General features: G+C 43.1%; 1 protein-coding gene across 2 annotated transcripts in view; it reads left to right on the top strand.

Annotated features, from left to right (window-relative positions):
* The window catches only part of PAPPA (pappalysin 1), a 244,862-nt gene that overhangs the window by 70,122 nt on the left and 158,023 nt on the right, over positions 1–16,717 (top strand). For both annotated transcript variants that reach the window (XR_009251453.1, XM_058694371.1), the window contains exons 6-7: positions 2,811–2,932; positions 10,426–10,924. Coding sequence is in view for 1 of the 2 variants with exons in the window: in XM_058694371.1 (XP_058550354.1) it covers positions 2,811–2,932; positions 10,426–10,924 (621 nt within the window). In the remaining variant the exon portion in view is untranslated. The remainder of the gene's footprint in view (positions 1–2,810; positions 2,933–10,425; positions 10,925–16,717) is intronic.

Genomic DNA, 16,717 nt, shown 5'->3' with positions numbered 1-16,717 from the left:
TTGCTTTTTAGTTGCTGACTTAGCCTTTACTTTTGTCCTTCTTTCCTCAATCCATGTTTCATTTAGCATTCAGAGCAATCTTTTTAAAATGTAAATTATATCATGTTGCTCCATGACTTGGAGTGGCTCCAGTGGCTTACAACCCTCTAGTGGCTTCCCATTTCTTTTATGTATGATCACCATGTGGTCTACAGGACTTCCCATGATCTAATCCTTGCCTATTTGTCCAACTGCCTCTCTTACCACTCTTTCCTTCATTCGTGACTCCTGTCCTCACACTTCCTTTGGGATCCCTATACACTAAGCCCTTTTTTTCCTGCTTAGGTCCTTTACGTTCCTGCTACTGCCCCTGGAATACTTTATATCCACTCTTTATGTCATCCTTCAGCTCTCACCATAGATGGCATTCCCTCACTAAGGCCTTTCATGACTGTTCCAATTTTAATTAGCCCAGTACACCTCTCCCACTGGTATTCTTGCATACGTCATTACATTTCCTTTGCTTCTAGAACTTAATGAGCCTGTTATTTTATATCTGTCTACTTGTTTATGGACTATCCACCAGGCTGCAAGCTCTATGAGGTATAGGTAGCACATCTAATTTCCTCACCCTTCGATGGTCAATGTCTGGTACTTGTACAGTGCTAACAGCTAGAGGCTGTTCAATGATTACCCATTGAATGAACAGATGAAAAAATGAATGAATACATGAACCAATGATTGAATATGACCAAAGGTACTTTGTAGGGCTCTGTGAAAACAAGGCACATTTACTGTCAGGTGGATGATGGTTTAGTCACTCATCAAAGTATTTATTGGAAACCGAGGATGTGTCAAGAACTCCGTGAAGTACAGGGCACTCACTCTATGAGTGTCATCTGAAGCATGACATATAAAGAAATAGAAAGAAAGGTTCCATGTCCATTAAGGTCAGTGTGGTTCCTGATTCCATCCCAGAACCTTTATAATCTCATTGTCATCATAGAGCCAGTCATGTGACTCTGAGCTGCTATGCATGGTTTGTGGTCATTGTAATGGAACTCAGCCTTCCAGAGTAAGGAACTCTCTCTCCACTCCTCATTCCCTGTCTACAAGTATATTTGTATAATTATTGTGATTGCTAGTCCAGGAATAACTCCTAGATATTCAAAATATATAGAAAATTCAGAAAACCAGAAGGAATAAAAATGGGGATCATCCTATACTTGTTTCACCACCCAGACATTGCTGCCAATATTTTGTAATATTGAAGTTATTTGAACAGTACTGAGATGTTGCTATAAATTCAGTTTTGAATACAACTTTTTCACTTAACATTATAGCATTCCATGAAATTTCAGGGAACATTTTTGTAATGACTTTTTACCATTTTATTGACCATGTTAATCTTAGGCTATTTCATCATTCTCCTACCACTGGATATCAATGTGCTTGCAAAATTTCTACCTATGTATGATTTTATATTTACAGTGATAAAGCTGAGGATGCAAATTCTGCAATTTGAGGGTCTAGACTAGGTTAGTCATGAGTCTTAGCAACATGTCTGAGTTACTGGTGTTCACCCATTCATCTATCCACCTACCCATCTATCCACCCATCTACCACCCACCTATCCACCATCCATCCACCCACCCACCCACCCGTCCACTCACCAATGCACCCAGCCAGTATCCACCCATCCACCATCCATCCATCTACCCAGCCACCCACCCATTCACCCATCCACCCATCCACATATGTTGACCACCATATAAGCAGATAAGCAGGAGAATGATCTGTTAAGATATAGGTTTGGGGGTGAGTTCCCTGGTAGCTGTATGGAAGAGGAATGGGGAACACCAATAGACAGATGCTTACAAGTATACTCTTTCTTACCATGTGATCCCAAGGGCTATAGAGCTTCTCTGTGAAGGGAAAGCCCTAAGGCTCCTCCACTGTATCTTTCAGGTAGTCAAGGGATAAAGATTCTTCTAGGAATGATGAAAGGGGTATTGGCAGGACCATTGCATTTTGAGAAATAATGGGCTGATCCCTCTCCCCTCCTGGCAGCTGCCTCCTAAACAGATGCCAAGTCTGGAGAACAAGCAAGATCCCAGAGGCTATTGTGGCTAAGGGGAGATTGAATCCAGATACATGAGACACTAGATGGTAGTGGAAGCCACCGTAACATTCCACTTCTAGGGCTGTTCCCTTCAAGGGATTGGCTTGCCCCTTGGAAAGCTGCTAAAAGGAATTTGATACCATGGTAAAGAAACTGCTTTTCACTGTTAAATCAAAGGTGATTCATCCATCTGCACAGTGTCAGGGCTGGAAGGTTCTATAGGCACCATCTGGTTCACCCAACTCATTTTTGAATGAAGGAACTAGATCATGCCTTCTTTGTATTTCATACCTAGGACCCAGGATGGTGTCTGGCACATGGGAGGTACCTGATAAGCACTGTTAAAAGAATAAAATTTGAGGTTAAATGGGACTAAAGATTTTTTCGCAAGCACACATCAAGTCCTCAGTGGAGCCTTGAATGTCTGATGAAACTAAGATTAGTACAGGTAGTAAGTAGTTGGCCTGTTGATTCTGTGCTGCTTGAAATTAAAGAAGCGTTTCTGTCGTTATGACAGAAACCACATAGGCCTAAATAAGATCTTTGCTGAACCCTGGGGAGGAATTTCACTTATGCTCATATTCTGGAATCTTTGGCAAGGATAAGGAGGATAGGGTAATGTGGAATTGTTGTGTCTTCTGCCCTGGATCAGGATCTCATTCAACCGTTCCTAAGTCAGTGCATTTCCCTTCTTTCCTTGGCCTCCTAGAGAATTGGGATCAGCATGTGAACTTTGTCTGGAAGGGAGAATCCTGGTGCAGTATGCCATTAATGCCTCCTCCCCGATGCCCTGTGGCCCATCAGGACACTGGAGTCCTCGGGAAGCAGAAGGTAAGGCCACCTGGAAGCTCATTTACAGGTTAGGGGTACAAAGAACAACTCTTTGCATACTATCTCATTTGATCTTTATGGAATCTTCAAGGCCAAGTTTTTAAATTTTATTTTATTATTTATTTATTTATTTTTATAATTTTATTCTTTTATTAATTTTATTTTTTAAAATTTTATTTTTGTCTTTTCCCCCAAGTGTTACTGAGACATTATTGACATCTAACATCACATTGTACAAAGTGATGATTTGATACATGTGTCATTGTGAAGTAATTACCACAGTAAGGTTAGTTTACACATCCATCATCTCATACTTTTTTTTTTTTTTTTGTGGTGAGAACATATAAGATCTACTCTCTAGGCAATTTTCAAGTGTATGATGCAGTATTATTAACTAGAGTCCCCATGTTGTATATTAAAACTCCAGAATTTATTCATCGTACAACTAGAAGTTTGCACCCTTGGGCCAAGATCAAGGCCAATACTCATGCATCGATTCAACACATAGTCTTTGAACTCTTCACTGCGTTAGGTATGACATCCCACTTTAAATTTGAGGAAACCAAGGTGCTGAGATATTGAACAAGTGCCTGAGGCCACACACCTGATAAAGACACAGCTTGTATGTGTTTATACACGCCTCCTGACCCCGACAGCCTGTTGGTTCAAGATCACCTTAGAATCAACACACATACCTGGGTGGGGGGGCAGGGGGTGGTCAAGGTTTCAGTAGTCTTTATCTTCTTTGGTTGTTTCTGAGAATCCCCAGGGCATCCACATATACACCACAGCTATCCCTCTCAATGTTTTCTGCCATGTACCCTCCTTTTTGGGATCCATTTATCAGCAAGACACTTGAGGGAAGCACCTCGTGATTGCCACTGTTGTGGGCTCTCCCCATGACCACACCCTCCCCGTCTGGGGGTCTCCCAGACCTCCCTAGGGCTAACAGTCTCTGTGCTGTCTTCTAGTCCTGCACACTGCCAGATCTACTGGGTTTTCTACAGAAATTAAGAGAGTGCCTTTTACCCAATTCTTTGTTCCATGGTCACTTGGCTTTGCAGCAGCCACTTGGAACTTAACAGAATCTCATGGAAAGTTGCCTACTCAGTTTCCTTTTGCAATGTCCCCTTCTTTAGGGCTCAGATCTAGTGTCTGAAGCCAGGCTGGCAGAGACCCCTTGTTCTCCCTTACCCTCAGAGACTTCCGCTTAGAACTCCGCCCCCACCCCCCCCACCGACCACCCGATCCCTCTTGCTTCTGTGCAGGGCAGCTCATGTCCATGGTCCCTGGGTGGGGACCACAGTCCATCAGAGGGAGCAGAATCTGATTCCTCACTGAGGTTCAGTGAGAACTCCCCTCTTTTCCTTTATATTTTTAGAAAGGAGGTTGGAAAGAAAAAGCCAGAGAATAAAGCAAGGGAGAGGGATCAGAGAGGAAAGTGAAGGAGAAAAATGACAGCACTGTACTTTGTTATCTTCTAAAGTAGCTTAAAATAAAAATGAGAGCTGAACTTGGGAACTCTAAACAAATCCATCTGGAATGTAAAGCAAGAGGGATGTCTGGGAGAAGCCCTCAGTTCAGCCTCACAGAATCACGGGCTGTCAGACTTGGAAGGGGTGGCTGGGTCATCCAGCCCCAGTTCCCACCCAGCGCAGGAATCCCCCTCCTACCCTCCCTCACTGAGGCTCTCCTAGCACCAGCTCATACATTCCTTGGCCTTCCATTCGTTAGAAAGTTCTTTCTGAAATCCACAGACGTGACTTTTCCATGCCAGCAGAACCCACGTTGGGTTTTCCTGGAAGAAAATGCGTGTCTCTTCCAGCTGACAGCACATTGTGTGCGCACAGAATGAACAAGTCTCACCTGTGACCACTGTAGGAAATGTGTGCCTGGCACTGTGCTGGGTGCATGGGGCAAGGCGGAGCTAGCCATCTAACAGTGGTGCTGGATGGTAACCATCCGGTGCAGTGAGGCCCATGCTGATCGAAGCACAGAGTGCTGAGGGAAGCAGTGAGAAGCTGGCCTCATGTAGAACTGAGACTAAGGCCACCCAGGAAATGTCACCAGACCAGTGAGCAAGGCACATTTGACAACATGAAAGAAGCTGGGTATGTTTAGAACAGTGGTTTTTTGAGTCTGATCTGGAGGATTATGGCATTCCTAGAGACTTTATAGGGTATCCTCAAAGACCAAAATTATTTTCATAATGATGCTATGATACTGATTACCATTTCTTCTCCCAGTCTCTCGTGAGAATGGAGCTTTCCCATCCTGCATGGAATGCGATGTTATTACTGCTCCAATAGCTATAGAGCACATGCATATGTGTTCTTGTGTTCTAAAGTTTCTCAGTTTTCATTGATAGTATGGCAACTACTAGTAGATGTAACCCTCATAAACAGAAGGTCTTCAGTAATGCTCTGAGAGATTAAGAGGGTTTGGAGCATGATGAGTAAGGTGTGGAGTCGGGGAAGGTTGGACTGAGTGTTCTATAATGACTGGATAACGATGGGTTTTTCCTGAGGGCAGCAAGGAGGCACCACGTGCCTTGGCAGGAGTCTGTTGCATGGCGAGATGTACATGTTGTCAAGATTGCGTGGGTTGCTCTGTGGTGAAGAGCCTGAGGAGTGTGCTGGGGGAAAGGGAGCAGTGGCTGTTGCAGGAATCTGGAATAGGGATGGTGGTGGCCAGGGTGTGGTCCGTGGCAGTGAGAAATGGAGAGAAGTCAATGGAATTGAGAGAGATTTAGGAGGTATAATCAGCAAGACTCTACACTGAGACTTCTCTGGCTAAAACCATCTTGGTTTGTTCTGCCAGTTGCATGAATGAAATAATTTTCAGACATCTCCCCACACCTCCATCCAACCCAACTGTCAATTGGTTAAATCTGTTCCTGGTTTGCTGTTGACCTTCTTAAAGCACGATGTAGAGCAGAGTTCAACTGGAAGTGCTGAGCCCCCTCGTTCCCTGAGCTGACTCAGGCATGCAAGGAAACCCAGCAGCCTTGGGTTTTCCTTCAGAATATGTAAATTTAGTGCATGCAGGCCAGGAAAAGACACTGTTCTTTTTTTAGAGCATCCTATTACAGGCTGTGTGATCCTTTTGGCTCAGACCCTTTTAATATCCTTGAAGAAATAAACTTTTCCATGAGCCAAACTCTGCAATTTATTTCTCAACTCATTTTCATCCTATTTATCTTTGCATGTTTAAGTTTTTAGACTTCCCAAACTAACATAAAACTCTCAAATCCATGAGCAATGCCAGACAGATCTTTGGGGTGGGGGGATAAAGAGGACTGGACCTTGGTCTGAGCCCCAACATTAATGTGCTCTGTGACCTTGAATGAGTCACTTAGCTTCTCTGAAGATAGCATCTCATGCACAGAATAAACGTTCTCTCTAGCTCTAATATTCCACAGAGCTGTAACTTCTTTATTTTAACTCCATATTAATAAGATAGAATATTTATCATTTAACAAATATTTATTGCACATCTGTGGTGTTCCATTAACTCTGTTCCATGAACTTCAGGTAAATACAGTCACAGAAATTCTTGCCTTTGGCCACAGAAGGTGATTGGACTCAGAAGAAACCCTGTTTTCCTATATCTCGAGCAAAAACTGTATTTCAGAGTTGAGTGTTTCTTGAGGTGTTTAATACAATGGTCACTTGTCACCCAGGACTGAGATAGTTAGGCCTCATCAACTCAGATCTCTGGTAAGATCACATGTCCAAGCATGTAACATCTCGCAAATGTTGGGTTTTCCGTGAGAGTGACACATGGCACTAGCAGTTTTCATTTTTTCTTATCTGTGTGAGTCCTTTCCCCCATTTTTCTGCCCATAATATTTCAGGTGTGCTGAAGTATTCATCTGGAAAAACTTGGCACTAAGTTTTTATAACTCTATTTGCGTCAACAGCTGCAGGGTATATACACAAAGATATATAATAGGTGTCTGTATGGATCTTCATAAATGTACATTTAAATCAGCATAAGTATATATAAATATATTTCACACATATGTAGCCTCATTTCTAGTGCACAGCTTGTATCAACATGTGCCTTTTCACGTAATCACCGTATATACAAAAGGGTAGGTATTAATAATGAAGTAACAGTACTTTCATGCTTTTCTTTCTTCCCCCTTCCTTCTTACTTTTTTCCTCCTTCCTTCCTTCCCTTCTCCTCCCTTCCCCCTTTTCTCTGCCCTTTTCCCTGCCTCACAGTCACTCCCAGTCAACTTTCTAGCCTTGTTCATTTTTTCCCTCTTAGGCACTTTGGGTTGGTCCTCATCTCTTTTTAGGGTCCCTTGTCCAAGCCACAGGTGTGATTGTCTGTGTTAGTACAATCATTTCTCACCTGGTTTCACTAGACTAGAAGCTCCATGGGGGCAGAGGCCATTTGTATAGAAACCTGTTTTCCCAGGGACTAGCCTAGCACTGGGCACAGACCAGGCAGTCAGTAATTATTCTTTGGATGGACAGATGGATGGATGGATGGATGGAGGATGGATGGACAGGCGGACAGATAGATGGACAAATACATAGATGGATAGATAGTATCTGTGACTCTAAAAAGTGGTTTTGCTAAAAGATAATTTTCACTTGTTTGCTTAAAATTTTTCACTAGCCCCTCCATCCTTCTCAGTATAAAGTGCAGTTTCCTTAAAGTGCCATACAAGACTCTCCAGAATCTGGGTTATGTTTAGCTTGCTGGCCTCACCACTTGCTACTCTCCCTTGCACTCACAACCACAGTCATCTTTGTTCCTGTTCACTCTCAGCTGTTCTCTTTGCTTAGGCTACCTCTTCCTCCCAAGCTTTTCCCCGTTCCTTCCTCCTTATGTTTCATAACAGAGCTAATCTATTTGTGACATCTGATAAGTATACCATCCCATTTTGAGTTTTACAGCACCCCTGTGAAGTAGGTATCATCAGAGTAGGGGACACAATGAGCTTATAGTTCAGCCCAGCTTCCATTGCTTCAAAGTTTGGCATGCTGCCTGGATGAACAGTATCACATAATATTCTGTTCCCCATCAGGGAGTGACTTAACCATCTGAGTCTCAGTTCCCTCTTCTGGAAAATGAGTTTCTTAAGACCTGTGCCATAGACTTATTGCAAAAATGAGGCATGTAACATGTTTGGCCTGGCACCGAACTCAGGATGGTCAGTTCGTGGAGCCTGGCATGGTTCAAGGGGTTGCTACATTGGTGATGGCTGGACTCTATAACCCTGAGGCTCTTTTTGACATGTAAAAGTTTGTCTCTGATGACAGTACAAGCACAAGCTTTGCTAAGATCTCCATTCCTCTTTACCTACTTGACTGTAAGGTCCAGGCTCACCTTACTGTCCTTTGAAAAGCATTTGGTCCCTCTGTTGATTAACAAGAAATCAGGGAGAAGGCAGGGGACAGACACATTTGTCATCTTTGCTCTGTTGTGGCTCCCATCACTGATAGCCATTTTCTCCAAGGAAGGAGAAAGATTGTTGCATCCTTTTCCAGTTCCAAGAGAAAGTGTGAGGAGGAGGTGGGATGTTCACCTGGCACTCACCATAACGCAATGGGCTTCTGCATTCCACAAAGCACTTGCTGCTTTTTTAACTCCATATTAGCAAGATAGAAGATTCTTCATTTAACAAATATTTATTGAATATCCACTATCATCACTGTCTATGGACCAGGTACTATATTAAATAAAGGCTACCTGTCATTGAGTGAAACAGAGATATGAGAGACAAAAATGATAACTGTCTTACAGGATCTTGATGACAAACAGATGAATACATTAATGGCTAGGGAATGTGCTCCATATACATTAAAATGTTGCCCTCAGGAAAGCTCAGTGAATAAATGATAATGTATGTGCCAACAACTCATAAAGCTAAGACAATCAGGGACTCCATCGGGTTGGAGAGTCGACACGAAGGAAAGCTTCAGCCTCACTAGGGAGTCTTAATTGTGCCTTTGACTTAAATCACTGGTCACTTCTAGCCAGCATTTGCTGAAATGGATGAACCTTGCCTAGGAATGGTGGAGTAGTTATATCCATTTATTCCTGCTCTGATGTGTTATATCTAAAAAGTCTTTTGAATTCTTCTCAACCGCCCCCCCCCCCCCGCCCACTTTCTTTTCTTTTTCTCTTCTCCATGTCCACTTGATGTCTTCTCTCTTCTCCCTTGGCTGGGCAGAGGCATGGAGATTGGAGGCATTTTTATAGCCTTCACTGGAATAGCTTTTCTACCCAAAATGGTTTTCTAGTTTTCACATTGCAATTCCTATGATGCTGTAACACTACCACAAAGCCATTTTCAGCAAAGATTGTCTTTTCCCTTTTGATTTGGAAATACCCAACATCCCACTTGCCACCAAAAGATGGAAAAAAATGTGGCTAATAGGACAACTTGAGATCCTGCGTCCTACCCTCACCAGTGATCTGTATCTCTTGTTAGATTCCCTTAAACAAATTAGAGCCGATCATTACAGAGTCCTGATTACTTTTCTCAGCAGTGCAAAGGAGAGCTCTCTGAGGGTCTAGGACTACATGATCTCATCAGAGAAAAATTCAGAAGTCACTGCAGGCTGAGATCAGTGGGGATGAGGCATTGTCTCCCTGGGGAAAGAGTAGAAGAATCCCTCCTTGCTTCTCCCCCCTCCCCTGCCTCACCCAACCCTCCCCTTTCCTGAGTCAGACTGGACAGAGCTCTGAGAAGCTCAGTGGTATGGAATGACCTCATGTGGTAAAGAGGAGGAGGAGAGATAAGATGGCTCCAGGGCTGCCTTCCAGTTCTGTCATTCATGGTTCTACACAGTTTCCCTCCCAGAATCCTCAATCCAATGGGAGGATCTATCTGCACTCATCTCTTCTTTGCTGGAGGTTTCTGGTTCTTCTGTCATTTGAAGCAGGTTGTACTGAAAGCAGTACTATAAGGATTCTAGTTTATTTTTGTGGCCTCTGCATGCAGTAGGGAGAATAAAGAGTATGAACTTCAAGATGAGACAAAACTGGGTTCCAATGCTGACTGACCTTCACATCAAGCTGTGAAACTTTGATCAGTCCACTCCACATTTCTGAGCCTTAGTTGCCTCACCTCTGAGATGAGTCTTTGCAAGAAATAAGCAAGTTCAGGTGATGTTTAGCAAATGTGTGTTAAGCAAATGTGTGTCCCTTCCTTCTTTCCATCTGGGGCAGCAAAGCCTGCAAGTAGGGAATGAAGAAAGAAAGTTTGGGCATTGACTCAATAGTAAGACACTTACTTGAATGTAGTTGTGAGCAAATGTTTTGTGATTTATCCAAGATCTGTATTGCAAGGGTGGAGATGGGCTGGATGCTGTGCATACAACTGAGTCACCAAAACACTGAGAATCTTCCCTCTCTTTTCACCTCTGTCTGAGCTCTAGTCAGACCAGTCTCTCCTACTGTGTACAGGAAGCTCCAAGGACCAGACTGAAGGGCTTTCAGGAACTCATACCCTCATCTCTTCTCCATAGGTCATCCAGATGTTGAACAGCCCTGTAAGTCCAGTGTCCGCACCTGGAGCCCAAATTCAGCTGTCAACCCCCACACAGTCCCTCCAGCCTGCCCTGAGCCACAGGGCTGCTACCTTGAACTGGAATTTCGCTACCCTTTGGTCCCTGAGTCTTTAACCATATGGGTAACCTTTGTCTCCACTGACTGGGACTCTAGTGGGGCTGTCAATGACATCAAACTATTGACTGTCAGTGGGAAGAACATCTCCCTGGGCCCTCAGAACGTCTTCTGCGATGTCCCATTGACCATCAAACTCCGGGATGTGGGTGAGGAGGTGTACGGCATCCAGATCTACACATTGGATGAGCACCTGGAGATTGATGCGGCCATGTTGACCTCCATTGCTGACAGCCCGCTCTGCCTAGAGTGTAAGCCCCTGCAGTACAAGGTGGTCCGGGACCCTCCTCTCCAGGTGGATGTGGCCTCCCTTCTACACCTCAATAGAAGATTCATGGACACGTAAGTGCACTCTCTGGATAAGGAGGTGGTCTTGTGGGTGGGCAAATGTAAGGAGTGTCAGAAAGGCCTGTCTTGGAAAAACATTCATCACAGACAGATTCACTTCTAGGGATTCATAACCTGGCAGTGGGTGTGGAATGGTCTTAATAAGGCAGAGTTGATATGGTGAGAATGGCAAAGCACAAGTAACCAGGAGGTCTGGAATTTGGGGAGAGCTCTAACATAACTCTAAGATTCCCAGACCTCTCTTGGTTTTCCCAACAATTAAATGAGGGAGGCTGTATAAGATTAGCAATGAGTAAGTCAGGTATTACTCATGAAATTGGAAGAATGGAAGTTTGCTAATGATTTCCTTTTTATATTTAATTGAAGATTCATGCATTCGGATTGCTTTTTCAGTGAATGAGAAGGGCGTGAAGTTAAGTAGCAGGTTGCCTGGGAATTGAGCATGGTTCTGTGTATTTGCATGGGAATGTTCTTGGAAGGTGAACATCACCTGCCACAGTCCTTGTTTTGTTTCCTTTTCCAAAGTGGAAGAGAGGTTCAAACCCATTTGATCCTTAAGAGCCCTTGCAGTTTTAGGTCTCCAAGATCCTTTTGGGATGCTCACGGCTTTTATGCGAGATAGTTTTCATCCTTAATAATTTCTCAAGCTACCTTTTCCTCCAACATTGTCAGGTTTTATGTTTTCTGAGAGGCCACCTTACAGTGACCTCATTAGTGCTTTGCCTGTGTGCCAGACAATGGGCTGAGATCTTTGCATCTTCTACTCATTTATTTCATCCTCTCCACAAACCAGCCCAGTTACCCTTGTTTTACAAAGAAAGGTGCAACAGATTCAAGACGTGAAGTCACTTGTCCAAGGTCACATAGTTAGAAAGTGGTAAGATCAGGTTCTGTCCTGATTCCTAAGCCAGTGCCTTCGACCAGTCTTCGCTTAAAGATGTGATTCCAACTTCTGCTTTAATCCAACAAATGAGGGTGCTTTCACCACCTACCTTGGGTACCGAGAAATCTACGAAGTTAATCACCACACTTTTGTTGAATATCTCCTGTAAGTGCAAAGGACATTGGTAGGGAACACTTTGAGTACTGGAAAGAGCAATAGCTCGGAAGTCAGGTGCCTTGGTTTAGCCCCAGCCGGTCCACTTACTAATTTTAGATTAGCCCGTCAGTCTCTTTGAGCCTCACTTCCCTCTTCTGTGCGATGACAGTGCTCATGTCAGTGGTTTCTATGGGCCTTTTTGTGATACTTTCTTTGGTTCTAAGACGATAGAAGACACAATCTCTGCTCTGTCTACTTGAAAATATTTACTGAGCCAATCATTAATAGAAACCAAGTTCTGGAGGAAACTTTTAATCTTTTTAAGAGACAGAACCACTTTCAAATACTTTTCCAGCACTCCCTTTTACATACCAGCGATTAACGTGCACATCACAAGCAGACCCTTGCCCATTCATTGACTCAGAGATGAAGAAAGAACATCTGTTCAGGAACTCAGAGGCAGCACTTGGTTTGTGTTTGAGAATGTACTTAAAATTTAAAGGATCATCTTGCCTTGAAAATATTCCATAACTCTGTCTCTTTCATCTTCTTGCTTGTCTAGAGTGGTAAAATTCTATAAATATGCATCCACTTAAAATTTCTTTATAAAACAATGGAGAGAATAGATGCCTTACACCCTCAGTTTAAATCCAGCTTTTTTTTTTTTTTTTTTTTTTTTTTTTGCCTGGAGTTGTGTGCCTGTGAGAGCTGACTTGAGTTGATAAATGTGGAATGGTGGAAATCCAACTGACGAAGCGAGAGTCCCCTGAGTGCCATTCCTAGATAGTCATTGATTTGCTCTAGGATCTTAGGCTAATCACTTACCATTTCTGGGGCTTCAGAAACCTTAATTTACAAGGAGGAAGACGTACTAGGCTGGGGGTTCTCAAAGTCAAGTGCACGTTATGGAAACTTGGGGCACTTTAAAATCACTTGTGTTTCACCAGCATCCCCTCTCCACCCCCACCTCCCACCCTCCACCAATGCCCCAGGCATTTATTTAATTGGTAAGGAGGATAAAGCCTGGCCATCAAGTCTTTTAAAATATTACCAGATGATTATAATGTGCAGTCACATTTAAGAACCACTGCACTAAAGCAGGTTCTCCTGCCCCAGACCAGGAGCAACAACAACACCTGAGAACTTAGGACAAGTCCTTAGATCTCAGCCTAGACAACTTGATCAGAAACTTGCCTACAGGGTCTTCCCAAATTACTCTAAGACTGGCTACATTTATTTAATTTATTTTTTAATGTTTTTAATTTATTTTTGAAAGAGAGAGACAGGGTGCAAGCTGGGGAGGGGCAGAGAGAAAGGGAGACATAGAATCTGAAGCAGGCTTCAGGCTCTGAGGTGTCAGCATAGAACCTGACGTAGGGCTCAAACTCATGAGCTGTGAGATTGTGACCTGAGCCAAAGTCAGATGCTTAACTGACTGAGACACCCAGGTGCCCCATGGTTACATACAGTTTAATAGCCACTGCTCAAAGTGATCTATAAGGCTCTGGGATTTCCAAGGTTTCGTTCCCAATACTCACTCAATTTATGATTATGTATTGAGAACATTCTGTGAGCCAGAGTGTTCACTGGGATCTGGGTATGTCAGGAATGACCCAGCGCCTTTCCTATAGACGCTCACACTTCAGTGCTGAAGACCTTAACTACGTGATAAAAAATGAACAGTCTTGTACCACTTTACTTCCAGAACCACCACTAGTCGGACCCACACTTTTTTTTTTTAATTTTTTTTTAACGTTTATTAATTTTTTGAGATAGAGAGAGAGCATGAATGGGGGAGGGGCAGAGAGAGAGAGACACACAGAATTGGAAGCAGGCTCCAGGCTCTGAGCTGTCAGCACAGAGCCCGACGCGGGGCTCGAACTCACGGACCGCGAGATCGTGACCTGGCTGAAGTCGGACGCTTAACCGACTGCGCCACCCAGGCGCCCCAGACCCACACTTTTATGCACCATTTGTTCTTTCATTCACCAGCAAATCTTTCTTAGGCTACGTGTCAGACACATGGCTAGACTGAGGCCTACATTGACTTCCTCTATGTCCTTCTTGCGTCCCGTTGAATTTATTGGAGACCTAGACTGGACTACACTACATTCCTGACCTGAATGTTCTCTGAGACTCTAAAACAAGTAAAACATCATTCCAAGTCAACCTACCATTTCAACTCCTTTATCTTTTGGTAATTTGAGTTCTGAACTCCAACACAAATACCTCTTTGTGTGTGTGTGTGTGTGCACGCACGCATGTGTGTGTGTGGTATGTTTTGCTGCTTTCACATTTTTTCCATATCAAATAAATTGGCTCTTATACAAGTTCTATATAAAGACTGTTTTGGAGAAAAAGAGGAGAGAGAGAAAAAAATGCTTTCTTTTTCTTTCCTGACTCAACCCATTACATGATTCCCTTTGACCTTTGTCTTCATTTTTTTCTCTCAGCAAAAATATTTATTCTTTCTGTTATCTGTACTAGAGATAGTTTCCCAAGGTATGACATTGATGAAGGGAGAGGCTTCTGTGCTTACCCAATGGGCATTTCTAGGAGACTGATTACTTTTGGCCAGAATGAAGAAGAAATGTAGACTGTCTCCCTTACATGAAAACCCCTCTATTGGATGAGAAGTGACACTGATGGAGGGAAAGGGGACCAGCATTGTCTCTGCTACTAACTCACCATATGTTATTAAGACCTGTTGTATCACGTCTCTCGGCTTCAGTTTCCCCCTTTGTAAAATGAAGGGCCAACACATTAAACTCTTGGCTGTGGGTAGACGTTGTTCTTAGGTGACAGGTGATTCATTCACTTTTTTGTAGTAAAAGGGACTTAGCAGAGACTATGAGAATCAGTACCCAGAGGGGTCCTCACTGAGTCCCTAGGATACCCCAGTGAAATGTGTAGTGTGCAGACAATAATAATGGTGATGATAAAAATAACAACAACAATGGCAACCATTTGCTGGATATTCTCTCTGCTTTAAGTGCTTTACATATATGTGTGAGGAGGTAAAGCTCAGAGAAAAAGCTGAAGCTCAGAAAAGTGATTTATCCAATGTAATACAGCTGGTAATGGCAGAGTCAGGTTTAAAACCCACCTCTAATTCCAAATAACACCTTGTCAACCACAGCACCACAGCATCTGAGGTAATAATGCAAAGGCAGAATTCTGGAGCTCAGACATGCATCCAAGCTGGCTGAAGTTTGAGATACAGCAAGTGGAAGGCAGACTACAACTCACGGGCCACTTGACCTCAATCAGTTACTGTGACCCACTCTTGGAGTCCAGAAGCCCAAGTCACATGGCCAATTTCTTTAGGCACCTATCTGAGAAGAAAGAGCAGGGGAGCTTCTCTTTCTCAACTTGACTGCCAAGTGCTCCTGCACTGGCCACCATGCTCCTTGGGTCTCCATGGAGTCTTTAGATTTCTCTAAGTAAAGACTCTGGATAAAACTAAGCTAACTTACTTGCTTACTTTCTTTCCTTCCTTCCTTCCTTCCTTCCTTCCTTCTTCTTCTTCTTCCTTTTTTTTTTTTTTTGGCTTAGAGAAAGTGAGGTATAAAGCAAACCATAAACAATGAATGGACAGGCATGGAGTCTGAGCTCAGGGTGGTCACACTGTGGGAAGAAAGAGAGTTAGGGAAGCAGTGTCACTGCAGTATATAATGCCCTAAAGGCAGAAACAGAGACAAAGAGTCAGTGGCTTCTAACCCAAACTTGGAAGAATTGAGGTGCAATTAAGGAAAATAAACCTCCTGAGGACCGGAATTTTTGCCTGTGTGTCTGCTAGTGCATTCTAAGTGCCTAGAACGATTCCTGGCACAAAGGAGATAGTGAATATTTTTTAATGGCTCTTGAATGAAGAATGGGAAAGAGTTTGGCGGTTGAAGAGAAATGGAGAAGCTGTAATTTACTAAGTACCTACTATGTGTCAAGAATTTACTGAATGTGTTACTTAAGTAATCTCATTTGATTGAATCTATACAGCAGCCCCACAAAGTAGGTGGTCTTATCCCAGATTATGGATGAGGACCTGGAGGTCAGTCTTTACATAGCTATCCAGCCACCTACCTGGGGTTGTATGTAAATCTATCAACTCCAAAGCTAAGTGCTCTTAGTCATTCATTCTCTGGTTGAACATATATGTTTGCACCCCTCGCTTAGGACTTTTGATTTACAACTAGAAATATTCTTAGAAGTCACCTTTCCCAATTGGCTTATGTGTGTATCCCAGTTAATTATTCCATTGATTCTTCTCTCTCGTTCAGACCTGTTAACCTGCCAACACAATATCTGTTTTGCCTCACCTTCTTGCCATTCTCAATATAATTCTTGGGGAAAACAAACATAAGGAAAGGAGATATTTACATGATCTGGGTAGAGTTTCTTGTGAATATGAGTCCAAATTTTACAAATTGGATCCCACATCTCTTCCTCTGGACTCTATGTGCTCAGAACCCCATCAATCCACTCAAAAACTGTGGTTTATCTATCAGTCCCTTCACTCAGCAAATATTTTTTGATTTCCACCATGAATCCATCTATTTTCTAAGCACTAGGGATGTAGTGGTGAACAGAGCAGAAAAGATCCTTGTTCTCATTAATTCCTACGATGTAGCTGGGAGACACAAACCAGAAATAATTGCATAATATCGCAGTTGGGTGGCATTTAGTGATTTTAGAGAAGTGGTTAGGGAAGGCCTCCGATGGGGTTATATTTGAACAGAGACCAAAAGTGT

Source organism: Neofelis nebulosa, chromosome 12 (genome assembly GCF_028018385.1).
Source record: "Neofelis nebulosa isolate mNeoNeb1 chromosome 12, mNeoNeb1.pri, whole genome shotgun sequence".
Taxonomy (NCBI): Eukaryota; Metazoa; Chordata; class Mammalia; order Carnivora; family Felidae; genus Neofelis; species Neofelis nebulosa.
This window is presented reverse-complemented; position numbering and strand designations above follow the sequence as displayed.